Source organism: Beta vulgaris, chromosome 7 (assembly GCF_026745355.1).
Source record: "Beta vulgaris subsp. vulgaris cultivar EL10 chromosome 7, EL10.2, whole genome shotgun sequence".
NCBI classification, from domain to species: Eukaryota; Viridiplantae; Streptophyta; class Magnoliopsida; order Caryophyllales; family Amaranthaceae; genus Beta; species Beta vulgaris.
Genome location: NC_079208.1, coordinates 46,387,074 through 46,405,694, shown reverse-complemented (window position 1 = coordinate 46,405,694; position 18,621 = coordinate 46,387,074). Strand labels below are relative to the sequence as shown.

At 36.5% G+C, this 18,621-nt stretch overlaps 1 protein-coding gene across 1 annotated transcript; it reads right to left on the bottom strand.

Annotated features, from left to right (window-relative positions):
- Positions 1–2,195, bottom strand: LOC104885006 (cytochrome P450 736A117). Its single transcript, XM_010669721.4, has 2 exons — positions 1,256–2,195; positions 1–917 (listed from the first exon to the last, which is right to left on the bottom strand). The coding sequence occupies exons 1-2, from the start codon at positions 2,153–2,155 to the stop codon at positions 282–284; spliced, it is 1,536 nt and encodes a 511-aa protein (XP_010668023.1). The 5' UTR covers positions 2,156–2,195; the 3' UTR covers positions 1–281.
- Positions 2,196–18,621: the final 16,426 nt, after the last annotated feature.

The following is an 18,621-nucleotide window of genomic DNA, read 5'->3' as shown; positions in this document are numbered from 1 at the left end:
TCAAGTACAATCACACCATACTTACCAGAATCTAACCTTCCTGACATCAATTTGCAGACAACCCTTAATTCAAACGACATTGTTGCATGATCTCTTATTATGATCATTGCCTGTCAAAGATGATTACAATCAATATGGCCTCATTTTCTGAGAATCATAAGAATTACAAAGATCAAACAAGCAACGACATGGAACTGCTATTGTCGTATATATATTAAAGCTGGAAAATATCCCTATGAGCTAGATCCACTATCTTGTGTATCTGATGATTTTAACGTCGATTAACTGTTCCCTTGACTTTTTCTAGCTACAAGATGCGGAGTTGCAATGACCATAAGGGGATCCCGCCTGTTGATTATTACTCCTGCATTTTCAGGCACATTGTAAATCTCATCTTCTGCTCCCTTGGGTAATTTCCAATCAAATGAACAAACAAGATTTGCTAATACAAGCTCAGCAATGACTAAAGCAAAGGATATCCCTGGGCAGCCTCTTCTGCCTGCTCCAAAGGGAATCATCTGGAAATCCTGCCCCTTAAAGTCTACTGAAGAGTTCAGGAATCTCTCTGGACGGAACTCCTCTGGCTCCTCCCAATAAGTTGGGTCCCTCTGTATTGCCCATGCATTGATGATGACTTGTGTTCTTGCAGCAATATCATACCCTTTTATTTTCACATCCTCAGAAGTTTCCCGAAACAACAACAATGGTAGTGGAGGATGCATCCTAAGTACCTCCTTGATCACTGCTTGCAAGTATTTCATCGTTTCCAAATCATCTTCGGACACCATTGATTTATCTCGGATGACTCCCCTTGCCTCGTTTTGCAGCTCCTTCATAACTTGGGGATGCCTCACAAGCTCTGTCATTGTCCACTCTAGTAGCGTATATGTAGTGTCAGTCCCACCAACAAACATATCCTGCATCAAAGATTAAAAAAAGGCTTCTTGACGTTGTAAATTTATTACAAGCTTACACTGGAAATGGATGGAGGTACTTTTCTTGCTATTCCATTATCTGCTTTACTTAAATTCACTGGAAGCTTTAATTGGCGATGGTGGTGCTTATTTTGCTCTCTTGAAGAAGGTGATCGTGATTACATGATTGAGTAAGATTTCAGGATCTCATTTGTTTTAAGAGGTATTCATATCAAACTGCTTGTTTTATGTGTATAGTTATAATTATCCCTTTGGCATATTAAATTGGATTTTTGCTGTAAAGTTTATGTGGGAATTGAGGAAGAACTAGGAATTCTTACCAGTACAATGGCTTTGATGCTATCCATGGAAAGAGCATTAGCATTTTCCCTCTGAACATCCAGCAAAATATCCACAAAATCTTTCTCATCCTCTCGTTTTTCAATCTTACTATCCAGATGCTCTTGGACTACATGTTCAAGGAATTTATCAAATCCTTTCGCGACTTTGTCCACCCGTCTTTCAAGCCCCGTTAGTCGATCGATCCACCCAAGCCAGGGTATGAAATCTCCCATACTGAACACCGCCATGACCTGTACGTACTCCTTCAAAAGTTTCTTGAAAGTGGTTTCCACTTCTGCAGGATACTTCTTTCCAAAGGCTGTTTTACACAATACATCACTTGAGAAAGTCATGAAAATCTCACTCATATTCACTGGTGACTCTCCTGAACTCTTAATCATTTCAATGACCAGATTTACCTCTTCTTCTCTGACATTCCTGAAGGATTTAACCTTTTTAGTACTCAAGAGCTGTAGGACACAGATACTCCTTATCTGCCTCCAATATTCCCCATAAGGAGAAAAGACTATGTCTTTGCCATCATAAATTATCTTGCACATGATGCGTGATTGAGATCTATTGGAGAAGAAGACATCATGAGTCTTTAGGATCTCGCGGGCTGCGCTAGCAGACGAGACAACACAGGAGGGAGTGCTGCCGAGGTGCACTAACATCACCTCTCCATATCGCTTGGACAAGGAATTTAATGAACGGTGTGGGAATTTGCCAAGCTGGTGAAGGTTGCCTAAGATGGGAAACTTTCTTGGGGAAGGTGGCAGATTTTTGCTTCTGGCAGGATTTTTATGCAGCCATCCGTGGAGGAAGATTAAGAGGAGTATGAATGGGAGGAAGAGGGGATGGAAACAAATAGTTATTACGAATTCAAGAATTGTAGACATTTTTTTGGAGTGATTTTTTTTATCATCTGGAGTGATATGAAGCCATAGCTTCAATTTATACACAAATTCTTATATGTGGCCGGCCACACGGAAAGTTACAGGTGTGACCGCGCGTGCGAGACACGCTGTCAGCCTGTCAGCTCATTTTCAAATGGTCATATCTCACTCGTTTCTCATCGAAATCGAGCTTTTGACCAGGTGTTAGAAAGCTATCGAGCCAGATTTTTATCTCCAACTTAAATCTTCCCAAAATATTAAATGTGATGTGAGATATGACCTTTTGAAGTTGACCCTTATGCACAAATACTTATAAACAAATGGAGTTGCCCTTATGAATAGATAGAGTTACTCTTATGACCAAATGAAGTTACTTAATTGTATGAGTATGTGGTTACTTTTAACAATAAGGTGACTCTCCTATTAAGAAATGTGGTTACTCTTATAAACAAATGCAGTTACTTTTGTGTACCTTTGGGGTTACTTGTATGATTAAATAAGGTTATTACTCGTATGATTTATTGAAGTTACTTGTATAAATAGATGAGGTTACTAGTATGAATTAATTGGGTTACACATAAGATTAAGTAACGTTACTCATAGATTAAATGACATTACTAGCATGAATTCATTGGGTTACTCATATGATAAAAATGGGGTTATTATATAATAAAATGGGCCACTTTTGTGAACAATTGGGGTTACTTGATCAAATAGGATCATCATATGATTAAATAAGGTTAATATTGTGAATTAACGAGATTACTTGTATGAAAAAACAAAGTTATTTTTGTGAACAAATGAGGTTACTCATTTGAATAAAGAAGGTTACTAATCAGTTTACTTTTATGAATAAATGAGGTTACTCGCTTGAATAAATGCGATTACTTTTGTGAACCGTTGGGTTACTCGAATGATTAAATGAGGTTACTCATATGATTTATTGAAGTTACTTATATAAATGAATGAGGTTACTAGTATGAATTAACAGGGTTACTCATAAGATTAAATATGGTTAGTGATAAATTAAATGACATTACTAGTATGAATTAGTTGGGTTACTCTTATGAACATATGGAGTTACTCTTATGACCAAATAGAGTTACTTGTATAAGTATGTGTTTACTTTTAATAATAAAAAGGTGTCACTCCTATACAGAAATGTGGTTACTCTTATAAGTAAATTTGGTTACTTTTGTCAACCTTTGGGGTTACTTGTATGATTAAATGAGGTTACTTGTATGATTTATTGAAGTTATTTGTATAAATAAATGAGGGTACTAGTATGAATTAAAAGAATAGGAGTTAGCTCAAGTGGGTAGAGCGCTCCCCCCTTGACCCCTCCCCCCTTGGCCCCTGAGGTCAGGGGTTCGATCCTTACCCCCAACATTATGCTGGGGCATTTCCTTAATTAGCATGCTATGCATGCCTTACCAGCCAATGTGTTGGAGTTTCCTACAGGCTAGTAGCCTTGTAAGGGTTAGCTCTTGGGCTGACTTAATTTCCTAATAAAAAAAAAGTATGAATTAATTGGGTTACTCATAATATTAAATGGGGTTACTCATATGAGTAACCCAATTGATTCATGTTAGTAATGGTCCTTTAATCTATGAGTAACTTCATTTAATCTTGTGAGTAACCCAATTAATTCATACTAGTAAATTCATTTATTTATACAAGTAAGTTCAATAAATCATACGAGTAATCTCATTTTATCATATGAGTAACCCCAAAAGTTGACAAAAGTAACCGCATTTGCTTATAAGAGTAACCACATTTCTTTATAAGAGTGTCACATTTTTATTGTTAAAAGTAACCACATACTCATACAAGTAAGTAATTCCATTTGGTCTTAAGAGTAACTCCATCTGTTCATAAGAGTAACTTCATTTGTTTATAAGTAGTGTTTGTGCATAAGGGTCAACTTCAAAATGTCATATCTCACAGCACACTTAATATTTTAGGAAGATTCTGTTAGGTGTGTGATCAATGAGAGAATCGGATATCCACTCCAAGGCACGGAAACTACGCTTTCCTATTAGTTTAATTTCGCCCCTCTAGGATCACCGGGTTAACACGAAATAACTAATGAGATACAATGGAGAGAAACAATCCACTTAGATGATCTTCTAAGTGAATCAACAAGAACTTTGTTTTGTGTTTGTGTTTGTGAAGAACACTCAAGAGAAGATTGCAAGTTTTCTCTAAAGCTAAGCAAGAAGTATTTGAGAGAGTATAGAATAGAAAATTCTGATTTTCTTCTAACCCTTCACTCATAGGAATCCCAAGGTTTATATAGGAAGAATAAACCTTTCATTGACTAGAGTAGTTAATCCATAACCCCCATGTTAATCACCCATCAAAGGCCTTTAATCAGCTGATTTAAGGACCTTAAAGGTCATTAAAATGAGGCCATAACATCACAACGGACATAAAACCGTCAAGGCATCTTTTCGCATTCCAAGGCAGAAGACACGTCGCGACTCGCGAAAAAGCTCGCGAGTCGCGAGGCGCTGGTCGCGACCCGCGACACCTGTCGCGACTCGCGGCCAGTCTTCTGTCTCCCTTAGTTTATCAATGCGTTTTGCCACTTGATGCACTCTAGCCTTTTGCATACTAGACCTCCTCCTCTTCTAGTACATACCCTTATGAGTTTCAAACCCATTACCCTATAAATGTTCAACAATCCTCCTCCCATTTATAGGGTAATGTTGAAAAGTTTTTCAACTTGCTATAAATCGCAAACACACATGTTCATGCATCATGGAAATATCTAACGATTGAATTTCCATTTAGTAAAAGTAATCTTTACAATAATTTAGATCATAATGATAGACAAAGCTTTGAATCATATAACCATTACAAATTATTGAAGTTACTAATACACACAAACATAAACTAGGTTCTTAAAACCTCCGACACCTATGAAGCCTTGGTGTCCATATCCATTCATAAGCATTCCAAGTCAAGCCTAAGACTTGATGAAGCGGCCAAACTTCTAGCTTACATAGGTAAATCTTTCCGGACATGCTCCTACAATTGAGCACCTTATCAAAGATTTATTAAGAATAAAATTCAACCTCTTTATCATTGTAGCAACAAGCACTAACCTCGGGATGTATTAAACAAGTGCTCCCAACCTCTTAGAGAAGTACTATCCTCCTTGAATTTGAGATCTAACGTTGTATTAGACATCAAATAGAGTTTTCCTTCACCATAGGTTGATCAATAGGCTTAAGACCCATCCCTTTGTTCATTTTGTTCACTAGTTCCCTTGACAACGGTTTTGTAAACGTATCCGCCAAGTTCAAACTAGACCGAACAAAATTAATAGTTATACAACTATTCCTTATCATTTCCCGCACATAGCTATGTCTAACTCCAATGTGCCTTGACTTGCCATTGTAGACTTCACTATATGCTTTAGCTATGGTTGATGCACTATCACAATGGATAGCAAGAGGTGACATTGGTTTCACCCATAAGTCCACCTCACTCAACACATTCCTTAGCCATTCCGCTTCTTGGCAACAAGAAGCCAAAGCAATGAATTCCGATGCCATAGTGGAATCCGTTATCATGTTTGCTTCTTGGAAGCCCATGAAATGGCACCTCCTCCAAGAAGAAACACCCAACCACTAGTGGATGAATAATCTTCCTTATTCGAATCCAACTAGCATCCGAGTAACCTTCTAAGATAGAAGGTTCTCTATTGTATGTTATGACATAATCCAAGGTCTTATTCAAGTACCTTAACACTCTTCTCAATGCTTGCCAATGCAACATACTAGGATTACTAGTATACCTACTGAGCTTGCCAATAGCAAAGGCTATATCCGGCCGGAGTGCTAGTCATAGCATACATCAAGCTTCCAATTAAGCTTGCATACTCCAATTGTGAAATTGGAGTACCACTACTCGGAACCAAGTGAATACTAGGATCCATAGGAGTAGCAAAATGAGTCGAATTTGACTCATTATACCTCTTGACCACTTTCTCAATATAATGAGATTGTGATAAAGAAAACGACCCTTTCCCTCTTATTATTCTAATACCTAGAATAACATCCGCTTCACCCAAATCTTTCATGGAGAAGCTAGAGGAAAGGAAGACTTTGGTCTTTTCCACTTGTTCCAAATCAGTCCCAAAAATAAGCATATCATCAACATATAAGCAAATTATAACTCCTTTACCGTTATTATCAAATTTGCTATATACACACTTATCGGACTGATTTATTTTGAACCCACTAGACAACACAACTTCATCAAATTTTTGATGCCATTGCTTAGGTGCTTGTTTAAGACCATACAAAGATCTAACAATTTCAAACTTTAGTTTCTTGACCTTTAACCACAAACCCTTCAGGTTGATTCATGTACACTTCCTCCTCCAATTCACCATTAAGAAAAGCAGTTTTTACATCCATTTGGTGAATTACTAGACCATGAATCGCAGCTAATGCTATCAATAGTCTAATAGTAGCTATTCTAGCTACTGGAGCATAAGTATCAAAGTAATCGATACCATATCTTTGCCTAAAACCTTGGACCACTAACCGGGCCTTATGTTTTAGTATGGTTCCATCGATTTTCTTTTTCCTTACAAAAATCCATTTACAACCTAGGGGTTTGCAACCGGGAGGTAAATTAGCTAAAATCCAAGTGTGATTACCCATTATAGAATCCATTTCATCATTCACTGCCTCTTTCCAGAAAGCAGAATCATGAGACTTCATAGCCTCATCAAAGGACCTAGGATCCTCCTCCATATTGTAACAATATGAAATTTGAGTCGAAATTGACTCCCTTGACCCTTCAACTAAATATAGTTGAAAATCCGGTCCAAAAGATTTCTCTTTTCTAATTCGTTTACTTTTCCTAATTTCCGGTGTTGTAGTATCATGATCATTGAAATGTCATCTACAACATTGGAACTAGTACTAGGTATCATGTCCTTTGGTCTTGGAATCGATGAGAATCTAGTCTCATCAAATATTGCATCCCTTGACTCTATCACGGAGTGAATAGAGACAAAGTCATTGGGCTCAATGACATAAAACCTATAGGCTTTGCTATGTACCGCATAGCCTATAAAAATGCAATCAATTCCTTTTTCACCTAAAGTTTTCCTTTTAGGTTCCGTCAATTTGACAATTGCCCTACAACCCCATACCTTAAGGTAATTGAGATTAGGCTTTTTATTACACCAAAGTTCATAAGGGGTAGTCTTATTCCTTTTATTAGGAACTCGATTTAAAATGTAACATGCAGTTAAAATTGCATCACCCCAAAAACCGTCATTAAGACCCGAATTAGAAAGCATGGTATTAACCATTTCTTTTAGGACCCTATTTTTCCTTTCCGCTATACCATTACTTTGAGGTGAGTATGGGGCGGTTGTTTCATGAATTACACCAATGGAACTAAAATAACTTGGATTATAATATTCACCACCCCTATCCGTTCGAAGTCTTTTAATCTTTTGATTAAGTTGGAGTTCCACTTCGATTTTAAAGGTCTTAAACTTTTCTAGTGCTTCATCTTTAGTAAATAATAAATATATGTAACAAAACCTTGAAAAATCATCAATAAAAGTTACAATATATTTTTTATTTCCTAAAGAAGGTGAACTATGAAAGTCACACAAGTCACTATGCACCAATTCAAGCAATACCGTTTGTCTAGTCACACTAGGATAAGGATTTTTTGTAATTTTATTTAGCACGCAAGTGTGACACTTCTCTAACTTTAAATCGAAAGGAGGTATCAACCCCATTTTAGACATGTCATATAATCTACGATACACTATGACAATAAACGATTGTGCCATAGAGAAGAAACATCAAGCATGTAAATAGAACTAGTACCAATTTTATTATCAATACTAAATTTAAACATTCCATTACAAAAGAAACCTTGTCCAACAAAAATACCACCCTTGGAAAGTACAAATTTATCCGACTCAAAAACAACTTTAAAACCATACTTATTCAAGAGACCTCCTGACACAAGATTCTTCCTAACTTCCGGTACATACACAACATCCCGGAGAGTTAAAGTCTTTCCCGAGGTTAACAACAATTCTACTTGGCCTATTCCTCTAGCCTTTACCGTAGAATCATTCCCCATATACAAGATTGGACCATCATCCAAATCTTTCAAAGACTTGAAGAAATCCTTGTTATTGCACACATGTCTAGAGGCTCCCGAATCTATCCACCAAGAATCATCAACCTGCACACACATAATTTCAGAAATCATAGCAACAAAATGCATTTCTTCAATTACATTAACATGTGCATTGTTACCTTGGTTTTGAACAACACTAGGTTGTGTGTTCTTTGTCTTCTTCTTGTTGTTAGAAGGACAATCCCTCTTAAGATGAGGACCATTGCATATCCAACAAGAGAGGGTCTTCCTCTTCTTGTTTGCAACATTGGTTTTGTTTTTTGTTGTTGTTGTTGTTGTTGGATTTCTTGGTCTTACTAGACCCACCAACCTCTACCAAATTAACGGTAGATTTAGGAATACTAGGAGTAGTATCCTTAACCCCATCTTGAGCCCGGATCCCCTCTTCAATACGAAGATGAGTTCCTAATTGCTCCATGGACATGTCTTCCTTTTTATGTTTTAAAAGATGTTTTGTATCTTTCCAAGAATTTGGTAATTTGTCAATGATTGAGGCAACCGCAATTGCCTCATCCATCACCATACCATGTGATCTTATTTGGTTCAAAATATGATGAACCTCATGGAATTGCTCCATAATAGGCCGATCATTAGTCATTTTAAAAGAATTAAAATTACTAACAAGGAATTTCTTACTTGAAGCATCTTCCGAAATGTACTTGGCCTCAAGAGCGTCCCAAAGTTCCTTTGCACTCTCCACATTTTGGTAGAGATCAAACAACGGGTCGGTGAGAGAGTTGAGAATATGACCACGACAAATGTAGTCATCATTCTCCCACTTTATCCTCTTCCTAGTAGTCTCAAGAGGCTCTTCCTCTCCATCTTCCGGGAGTGGTGGCATAGGAGTTGATAACACATACACCACATTCAAGGCGGTCAACAAGAAGTGCATCTTCTTTTGCCACCTCCGATACCCACCCCCTCAAACTTATCCAACTTTTGGAAGTTCATAGTCATGTCCTTGAGTGATTGAGCCATATCCGAAAAGAAGAGAAAATTAAACTAATAGATTGTTAGTGTGTGATCAATGAGAGAACCGGATATCCACTCCAAGGCACGGAAACTACGCTTTCCTATTAGTTTAATTTCGCCCCTCTAGGATCACCGGGTTAACACGAAATAACTAATGAGATACAATGGAGAGAAACAATCCACTTAGATGATCTTCTAAGTGAATCAACAAGAACTTGTGTTGTTTTGTGTTTGTGAAGAACACTCAAGAGAAGATTGCAAGTTTTCTCTAAGCTAAGCAAGAAGTATTTGAGAGAGTATAGAATAGAAAATTCTGATTTTCTTCTAACCCTTCACTCATAGGAATCCCAAGGTTTATATAGGAAGAATAAACCTTTCATTGACTAGAGTAGTTAACCATAACCCCCATGTTAATCACCCATCAAAGGCCTTTAATCAGCTGATTTAAGGACCTTAAAGGTCATTAAAATGAGGCCATAACATCACAACGGACATAAAACCGTCAAGGCATCTTTTCGCATTCCAAGGCAGAAGACACGTCGCGACTCGCGAAAAAGCTCGCGAGTCGCGAGGCGCTGGTCGCGACCCGCGACACCTGTCGCGACTCGCGACGGGCCACTGGTCGCGACTCCGACGGTTGTCGCGACTCGCGGCCAGTCTTCTGTCTCCCTTGTTTATCAATGTTTTGCCACTTGATGCACTCTAGCCTTTTGCATACTAGACCTCCTCCTCTTCTAGTACATACCCTTATGAGTTTCAAACCCATTACCCTATAAATGTTCCAACAATCCTCCTCCCATTTATAGGGTAATGTTGAAAAGTTTTTCAACTTGCTATAAATCGCAAACACACATGTTCATGCATCATGGAAATATCTAACGATTGAATTTCCATTTAGTAAAAGTAATCTTTACAATAATTAGATCATAATGATAGACAAAGCTTTGAATCATATAACCATTACAAATTATTGAAGTTACTAATACACACAAACATAAACTAGGTTCTTAAAACCTCCGACACCTATGAAGCCTTGGTGTCCATATCCATTCATAAGCATTCCAAGTCAAGCCTAAGACTTGATGAAGCGGCCAAACTTCTAGCTTACATAGGTAAATCTTTCCGGACATGCTCCTACAATTGAGCACCTTATCAAAGATTTATTAAGAATAAAATTCAACCTCTTTATCATTGTAGCAACAAGCACTAACCTCGGGATGTATTAAACAAGTGCTCCCAACTCTTAGAGAAGTACTATCCTCCTTGAATTTGAGATCTAACGTTGTATTAGACATCAAATAGAGTTTTCCTTCACCATAGGTTGATCAATAGGCTTAAGACCCATCCCTTTGTTCATTTTGTTCACTAGTTCCCTTGACAACGGTTTTGTAAACGTATCCGCCAAGTTCAAACTAGACCGAACAAAATTAATAGTTATACAACTATTCCTTATCATTTCCCGCACATAGCTATGTCTAACTCCAATGTGCCTTGACTTGCCATTGTAGACTTCACTATATGCTTTAGCTATGGTTGATGCACTATCACAATGGATAGCAAGAGGTGACATTGGTTTCACCCATAAGTCCACCTCACTCAACACATTCCTTAGCCATTCCGCTTCTTGCAACAAGAAGCCAAAGCAATGAATTCCGATGCCATAGTGGAATCCGTTATACATGTTTGCTTCTTGGAAGCCCATGAAATGGCACCTCCTCCAAGAAGAAACACCCAACCACTAGTGATGAATAATCTTCCTTATTCGAAATCCAACTAGCATCCGAGTAACCTTCTAAGATAGAAGGTTCTCTATTGTATGTTATGACATAATCCAAGGTCTTATTCAAGTACCTTAACACTCTTCTCAATGCTTGCCAATGCAACATACTAGGATTACTAGTATACCTACTGAGCTTGCCAATAGCAAAGGCTATATCCGGCCGAGTGCTAGTCATAGCATACATCAAGCTTCCAATTAAGCTTGCATACTCCAATTGTGAAATTGGAGTACCACTACTCGGAACCAAGTGAATACTAGGATCCATAGGAGTAGCAAAATGAGTCGAATTTGACTCATTATACCTCTTGACCACTTTCTCAATATAATGAGATTGTGATAAAGAAAACGACCCTTTCCCTCTTATTATTCTAATACCTAGAATAACATCCGCTTCACCCAAATCTTTCATGGAGAAGCTAGAGGAAAGGAAGACTTTGGTCTTTTCCACTTGTTCCAAATCAGTCCCAAAAATAAGCATATCATCAACATATAAGCAAATTATAACTCCTTTACCGTTATTATCAAATTTGCTATATACACACTTATCGGACTGATTTATTTTGAACCCACTAGACAACACAACTTCATCAAATTTTTGATGCCATTGCTTAGGTGCTTGTTTAAGACCATACAAAGATCTAACCAATTTACAAACTTTAGTTTCTTGACCTTTAACCACAAACCCTTCAGGTTGATTCATGTACACTTCCTCCTCCAATTCACCATTAAGAAAAGCAGTTTTTACATCCATTTGGTGAATTACTAGACCATGAATCGCAGCTAATGCTATCAATAGTCTAATAGTAGCTATTCTAGCTACTGGAGCATAAGTATCAAAGTAATCGATACCATATCTTTGCCTAAAACCTTGGACCACTAACCGGGCCTTATGTTTTAGTATGGTTCCATCGATTTTCTTTTTCCTTACAAAAATCCATTTACAACCTAGGGGTTTGCAACCGGGAGGTAAATTAGCTAAAATCCAAGTGTGATTACCCATTATAGAATCCATTTCATCATTCACTGCCTCTTTCCAGAAAGCAGAATCATGAGACTTCATAGCCTCATCAAAGGACCTAGGATCCTCCTCCATATTGTAACAATATGAAATTTGAGTCGAAATTGACTCCCTTGACCCTTCAACTAAATATAGTTGAAAATCCGGTCCAAAAGATTTCTCTTTTCTAATTCGTTTACTTTTCCTAATTTCCGGTGTTGTAGTATCATGATCATTTGAAATGTCATCTACAACATTGGAACTAGTACTAGGTATCATGTCCTTTGGTCTTGGAATCGATGAGAATCTAGTCTCATCAAATATTGCATCCCTTGACTCTATCACGGAGTGAATAGAGACAGTCATTGGGCTCAATGACATAAAACCTATAGGCTTTGCTATGTACCGCATAGCCTAAAAATGCAATCAATTCCTTTTTCACCTAAAGTTTTCCTTTTAGGTTCCGTCAATTTGACAATTGCCCTACAACCCCATACCTTAAGGTAATTGAGATTAGGCTTTTTATTACACCAAAGTTCATAAGGGGTAGTCTTATTCCTTTTATTAGGAACTCGATTTAGAATGTAACATGCAGTTAAAATTGCATCACCCCAAAAACCGTCATTAAGACCCGAATTAGAAAGCATGGTATTAACCATTTCTTTTAGGACCCTATTTTTCCTTTCCGCTATACCATTACTTTGAGGTGAGTATGGGGCGGTTGTTTCATGAATTACACCAATGGAACTAAAATAACTTGGATTATAATATTCACCACCCCTATCCGTTCGAAGTCTTTTAATCTTTTGATTAAGTTGGAGTTCCACTTCGATTTTAAAGGTCTTAAACTTTTCTAGTGCTTCATCTTTAGTAAATAATAAATATATGTAACAAAACCTTGAAAAATCATCAATAAAAGTTACAATAATTTTTTATTTCCTAAAGAAGGTGAACTATGAAAGTCACACAAGTCACTATGCACCAATTCAAGCAATACGTTTGTCTAGTCACACTAGGATAAGGATTTTTTGTAATTTTATTTAGCACGCAAGTGTGACACTTCTCTAACTTTAAATCGAAAGGAGGTATCAACCCCATTTTAGACATGTCATATAATCTACGATAATTCACATGACATAAACGATTGTGCCATAGAGAAGAAACATCAAGCATGTAAATAGAACTAGTACCAATTTTATTATCAATACTAAATTTAAACATTCCATTACAAAAGAAACCTTGTCCAACAAAAATACCACCCTTGGAAAGTACAAATTTATCCGACTCAAAAACAACTTTAAAACCATACTTATTCAAGAGACCTCCTGACACTAGATTCTTCCTAACTTCCGGTACATACACAACATCCCGGAGAGTTAAAGTCTTTCCCGAGGTTAACAATAATTCTACTTGGCCTATACCTCTAGCCTTTACCGTAGAATCATTCCCCATATACAAGATTGGACCATCATCCAAATCTTTCAAAGACTTGAAGAACTCCTTGTTATTGCACACATGTCTAGAGGCTCCGAATCTATCCACCAAGAATCATCAACCTGCACACACATAATTTCAGAAATCATAGCAACAAAATGCATTTCTTCAATTACATTAACATGTGCATTGTTACCTTGGTTTTGAACAACACTAGGTTGTGTGTTCTTTGTCTTCTTCTTGTTGTTAGAAGGACAATCCCTCTTAAGATGAGGACCATTGCATATCCAACAAGAGAGGGTCTCCTCTTCTTGTTTGCAACATTGGTTTTGTTATTGTTGTTGTTGTTGTTGTTGTTGGATTTCTTGGTCTTACTAGACCCACCAACCTCTACCAAATTAACGGTAGATTTAGGAATACTAGGAGTAGTATCCTTAACCCCATCTTGAGCCCGGATCCCCTCTTCAATACGAAGATGAGTTCCTAATTGCTCCATGGACATGTCTTCCTTTTTATGTTTTAAAAGATGTTTTGTATCTTTCCAAGAATTTGGTAATTTGTCAATGATTGAGGCAACCGCAATTGCCTCATCCATCACCATACCATGTGATCTAATTGGTTCAAAATATGATGAACCTCATGGAATTGCTCCATAATAGGCCGATCATTAGTCATTTTAAAAGAATTAAAATTACTAACAAGGAATTTCTTACTTGAAGCATCTTCCGAAATGTACTTGGCCTCAAGAGCGTCCCAAAGTTCCTTTGCACTCTCCACATTTTGGTAGAGATCAAACAACGGGTCGGTGAGAGAGTTGAGAATATGACCACGACAAATGTAGTCATCATTCTCCCACTTTATCCTCTTCCTAGTAGTCTCAAGAGGCTCTTCCTCTCCATCTTCCGGGAGTGGTGGCATAGGAGTTGAACACATACACCACATTCAAGGCGGTCAACAAGAAGTGCATCTTCTTTTGCCACCTTCGATAACCCACCCCCTCAAACTTATCCAACTTTTGGAAGTTCATAGTCATGTCCTTGAGTGATTGAGCCATATCCGAAAGAAAATTAAACTAATAGATTGTTAGAAGTGTGATCAACGAGAGAACGGATATCCACTCCAAGGCACGGAAACTACGCTTTCCTATTAGTTTAATTTCGCCCCTCTAGGATCACCGGGTTAACACGAAATAACTAATGAGATACAATGGAGAGAAACAATCCACTTAGATGATCTTCTAAGTGAATCAACAAGAACTTGTGTTTTGTGTTTTGTGTTTGTGAAGAACACTCAAGAGAAGATTGCAAGTTTTCTCTAAAGCTAAGCAAGAAGTATTTGAGAGAGTATAGAATAGAAAATTCTGATTTTCTTCTAACCCTTCACTCATAGGAATCCCAAGGTTTATATAGGAAGAATAAACCTTTCATTGACTAGAGTAGTTAATCCCATAACCCCCATGTTAATCACCCATCAAAGGCCTTTAATCAGCTGATTTAAGGACCTTAAAGGTCATTAAAATGAGGCCATAACATCACAACGGACATAAAACCGTCAAGGCATCTTTTCGCATTCCAAGGCAGAAGACACGTCGCGACTCGCGAAAAAGCTCGCGAGTCGCGAGGCGCTGGTCGCGACCCGCGACACCTGTCGCGACTCGCGACGGGCCACTGGTCGCGACTCACGACGGTTGTCGCGACTCGCGGCCAGTCTTATGTCTCCCTTAGTTTATCAATGTGTTTTGCCACTTGATGCACTCTAGCCTTTTGCATACTAGACCTCCTCCTCTTCTAGTACATACCCTTATGAGTTTCAAACCCATTACCCTATAAATGTTCCAACAGATTCAAGTTGGAAATAAAAATTTGGCTCGATAGCTTTCCAACGCTTGGTCAAAAGCTCGATTCCGATGAGAAATGATTGAGATATGACCATTTAAAAATAAGCTGATAGGCTGATAGCGTATCGCACGCGACCACATCTGTAATTTCATGTGTGGCCGACTACACGCAAAGCGCGCTGCAATTTATGAGGATATACTCCCTTTGCTTTCTTCTTTTACTAAAGTTATGTATTTAAGGAAGTTCAATATTACCAAATTTCGCTAAATTTTTTTTTTCTATCTTCCTCATCTTCACATGGGTTGAATAAAAAATGGGTCAATTTTGCAATAGAAAATTTTGAGGAATTAAGTAGTTCAACACGTTCAAGAGTTGAAAGAGTCTGTACCAAATCTTGCAAGTAAGGATGTCTTAAGATTATAGGAAAGAATTACAAGGAATCATTTTCTAGAAGTGGTGTCCCTCGTCAACAGTTTCTTGGGTAAATTTTTCTGGAGGAATGTGAATACTTATTTTGTCAATGTTAGTGCTATTATTAGTTTATAAAAATTATTTCGTTCTTCTATGGAGAATATCGTATCTACTTGTCCAACATAATGAACACCTAAGCATATAGATTTACTAAACTATACTATTGGTGTTCTGGATTTCTGATGTTTGGTGTCGTATAGTTAATCAAATTAATTGATTTCAAAGTATTGCCATTATAGTAGACTTTTTAGGCTTGCTAAGTAGCCTAATCAATGTGGAGTTAGTAAGTGGAAGAATCTAGGAGTGATTAGTTGGGTGGATATGTTTTATGAGTTTGTCTTGTAAGAGACCGTCTACTTTTAAATTAAAATTAGACAATGGTAAGCCCAATATTAAAAAGAGAATTAGCTCAATAGTAATTAGATTAATTTCTTTCGGTGACTAGGTTAATTCATTTAGTGACTAGGTTTAATTTTATATTAAAATCAATCCGTCTCTTTTAATAATCTTCGATGTTTTATTAAGCGATTAAGGATACAGATAGTAATTTCTTATGAATAGTTAGTCTATTACTTTTGTTGCTTATTAGCCTAAATTAAACATTAAAAAAGAACTCCAGACATGGAAGGGTGCCCATATAATCATATCTCTATTATATAAAGGAAGAGGGGAGCAATGGTGTCCTCTTTTGAAATGCCTATTTTGCCCCCTTTTCCATTCTAGATTACAAATTCACTTACAGATCAAATGGGGCTTCAAACAAAAATACCAAAAATATAATTATAACAATCACTCGCAAGTCAACTAAAATCATAAAATTGCATAATTTACGTTATGCAAATCTTTAAAATGAAGAAACTTTATAAAAACTTAAAAATTCACTTACAAACTACAACCTGTGAAAAAATTGACTTGAAATCAAAGTGTCCACTTTCTTTACAATTTATGAAGTACTGTACTTAATTCAAAAATCAACTAAAAAGTTATAATATTAGAAATCATAAATAAATTCAATAAAATTTCTATTTTGTTCATAGAATTTAACTTTGAAAAGTAAAAAAAAAAAAAAAAGAATGGTGAGAGACTTAAGTGACAGAAACTAAACCAATCAAATTTTACAACTAAAAACAATTATACTTAGTATGTCTAATGTTCAAATTTTGACTCTTATGCCGAAGAAAATCGAGTTTCTGTTTTGAAAAAAATTAAAGCAGGCATCGCGTGCAAAAAATTCTAGTATGACTATATAGTACGTACTGCAGATTCCTAGAGGAGGGATATTTAAGGCAAATATTTGATTGTTAATTTGTTGAAATTACTCTCTCCGTTTTTAAATATAAGGCATTCACGTTATACGAAAATTTACTTTGATCACAAATATCTCTCATAATATGATAAATAAAAATTATATCATTAGATTCGTCTTGAAAAATATTATAATAATATTTTTTTTTAAATTTTCTATCAACATGTATTGAGAGCAATTAATGGTCAAATTTCGACCTCGAACATCGTGTGTGCCTTATATTAAAACGGAGGGAGTACTTACTATCTAGTATTATATTTTGCGTTGTAGAAGTGTTGTGTATTTTTTGAAATTTCTCTACAATATGCAAAATCGTACGTTATCTCAAATGTTACGGCTGTTGGTTGGTCACGTTATGTTCTTTTAGTCACTTCCCAATCTGAAAGTGTTTGTTTGAGTATGCTAAGGTTTTTGACATTTACGTATTTTACTCGATTGTGGACAATGTCTTAGTGTTACGCAGGCATATTTTGGTATGTAAGGTGGGTGCGGGAGCGTAATCTATGACCTTATTTGTTAAACTAGTCGAAATGCTTCCCAATTCACACATAATAGATTGTGGTTCATAGGAGGATTAGAGAAGTAGCTAACTCTAATTTTTGTTTAGCAGAAACATTATTAGCACAATTCCAGTTAGCTAGTGCAGAAACTAACATATAAGGTAGTGATATAGACAAACTGGAAAGAGTTGGGTTAAGAGCTCCTTATTATGGCTAGTGATTCTCTCACACTTCGTTATTATCAATTGATTTGGGCCCGAACATTGCCTCGGGTTGGTATTGTGTTTCCGAACTTGATATGCAATTTTTTCCATTCCCACTAAAATATATTAAGCAAAACTCAACATTTAAAAGGTACAAATATAATAATGTGGATACTTAATGCATAATTAAAAGTTGGTTGAGATGGTAATTGTGTCATGTATGATAGTAAGAGGTCATGAGTTTAAATCTTGTTGCAAGCTAATTTTACTTTTGTTAATTAACATGATTTATGTATACATTAGACAATTCTAGTAGAGTAACATAGGTATCACGTGGCGTGTATACATTGTCACGCACATTTTTTATATATTTGTATAGATAATGGAAATATGCTTAACTCACTTCACCATGTGGGTTAAGCTTGATTGGCTGATATGGACAAGTCATATTGGACTTCGTAAAGTGGGGTAGAATGAGGAAGTCCCACTACTTTGCCAATCCTTGAGGCAAAGGGTTACTCAAGGAACAAATATCTGATTTGTTATCTTCATGGTATGCTGTTATGATATATTTTCTCGATTTTAGATGCATTATATTGATGGGGTATATTTGCTAATGCACAATTTTGACTACTAATATTTTCGATTATGTATTATTAAATTTTTAAAAAAAATTATTTTGAAATATACATTGAGATTAACTTAAAAACATTTAAGATAATGACATTTATTTTTACACTAATAGTAATTTAATATGGTCAAAATTGAAATTCAAA